General features: G+C 38.7%; 1 protein-coding gene across 1 annotated transcript; it reads left to right on the top strand.

The window, feature by feature from the left end:
* Window positions 1-357: 357 nt before the first annotated feature.
* On the top strand, window positions 358-849 carry MELLADRAFT_111311 (uncharacterized protein; the record flags this gene model as incomplete). Its single annotated transcript, XM_007415621.1, has 2 exons — window positions 358-570; window positions 643-849. 2 exons carry the CDS (start codon window positions 358-360, stop codon window positions 847-849), a joined length of 420 nt encoding a protein of 139 aa, XP_007415683.1.
* Window positions 850-2,165: the final 1,316 nt, after the last annotated feature.

Below are 2,165 nucleotides of genomic sequence, written 5' to 3'. Positions count from 1 at the left end.
AAGAATTAGCACGGATTACGTATACTACTCACAAAAAGGTTCATGCCCTTGGTGGAAAGGACTGTGCAACTGGGAAGGGCATGCCCCATCAGTACATTGTTGACTTGCTCTTTACTGCTGAGTCACAGGACAGTCCTTTGTGGTGTATGGTTGCCTCAAGATGTGTTAAATAATTTCTGGAAAGGTGCCACTTAGAATTCATTTGTTTGAAGCTTGACACTTGGCTAATGACTGATCTTGGAAATATAGTGTTTGAGGAAGTGCCGTAGGGACTTTTTGTATGTTCTCATTTGCTGATTGTACTTTTAGCCTCTGTATTGTGCATCTAATTTCACCCTTACAATCACCTGACTCACAATGGTAGCCAAAGCCAGACTTCTGGGAATTACTTTGTTGGGATTGAGTGATGGTCTAGCTAAAACCCATGTGGCTCATCATCTATTCCCCAAGATCCCACATTATCATGCTTGGGAAGCCCCATATCCTTTGAAAGCTAAATTAGGACCACATTGTCAATTGATTGATGAAAACTATTGGGTTAGTTTTTGGAAAGGCTTTAGCCACTGTTGTGTAAGTTTAAACATTATCTTTTGGTAAAAGAGTTCTATCTGATACCTAAGAGCTGATGTTTGGTTCAGTTAGTTTGTGGAAGATGAGGGAGATTTATTGTTTTATAAGAATGCTAAAGGTCAAGCTTTGGTTAGAATGAAGGAGTCTTATGGATCACCAAGTGATTCTGAATATGAAGTTGATCAAGCTAAATCAATTCAAATCATCATCTACCTCTCTGCATTTTACTTAAGCGCACATGTGATATCTTTCTCTTTGGCTAAATCTATGCATTTTTGATCAGATTTTTGAATGATAGAAAGGCATAGGGGTAATGATTGGTGGCACTTGATTTTTTCTCAAAAATAGAGACATACTTGAAAAAAAAGAAGAAACTTGAAAATGGTTGAATATTCTATATATATACATATATTTCTCTTCTTCCTTTGATAAATAGGGATAAAGTGGGACAAAGTGAGAAGTAGTTTAGAATTTTATTCATTTATTCAAGAAGATTATCTTAGTTGGTCTTATTGGAACTTCAAGCTTGGTTTTTTTAAGTTCTCTAGAAGAATAGGTGATAGAGGGGATTGTCAATGGGCAATACCCAGTGTCCTTGCATGCTCAATCTCATATGCATGTGAATCACCACGTGGTGAAACCAGATATCAGCAAACAGGTAATGACCTGTCATAGTCATATCTTCCTTTATTAGTTGCTATGACCAAGGTATTGAATATTTACATACTTCAATAACATTACGAGGAACATGATCCTTGATAAAGTCATCATAATGCCAAATGAAGGCTTGCAGAGGATGCGGTGAAATTCAGCAACTTTGATGATGACAAATAGTTGGAATCCAGGATTGGTGATGATACATATTAGGGGTACACAAACATGAAAACCCAACCTAAAAACCCATGGACAAAACCCATGACAGCCCAATTGTTTTTTGGGTTTTGTCCAACGGGAAAGCGGAAAACCAATGGACAAAACCCCAAAAAACAATCAGGTTGTCATGCGTTTTGTCCATGGGTTTTTAGGTTGGGTTTTCATGTTTGTGTACCCCTATTGGCTCTTTTGTTGCATGGATCTTCAATATCAGAGAAAAGGAAAAAGCCAAACCAACAACGTACAAGGGCAATATAAAGGTTCCTTTGTCCTCACATAGTAAATGTGCTGTTGCCCAATTGACAGAGAGAAACTCCCAAGTCCCAGGGGATCTTGTTACATTCAGGACCAGGAATTGAGACCATTACATAAACAACTGATTATTGGGCCAACCATACACACAACTGCACAATAGCCACATGGCTTATTGAATTTCAGGAGAGCTATTGTGCAATGTATATCTTGGCCTGAAGGTGAGTTGGTTATGCAAACAATTTTGGCCAAGGGCTATCATAAATACATGGTTTAGTCTTCAAGAGTTAAATCAAAAAGGAAATACTATCTCTAGCCGCGGCGCCCGCCGCTGAGATGCTAGTAGACATAACGCGCGAAACAAGTATACATACAGAAATGAGATGTGATAAAGAAAAGACAAACAAAATACGTGCATGTGTAAATGAGAACTGAACAAGACTAGGGCTGTGACCCGGTCCCGGCCCTGC

Source organism: Melampsora larici-populina, assembly GCF_000204055.1.
Source record: "Melampsora larici-populina 98AG31 unplaced genomic scaffold MELLAscaffold_52, whole genome shotgun sequence".
NCBI classification, from domain to species: Eukaryota; Fungi; Basidiomycota; class Pucciniomycetes; order Pucciniales; family Melampsoraceae; genus Melampsora; species Melampsora laricis-populina.
Note: the sequence above shows the minus strand (reverse complement) of the source record. Positions and strands in the feature narration are given on the sequence as shown.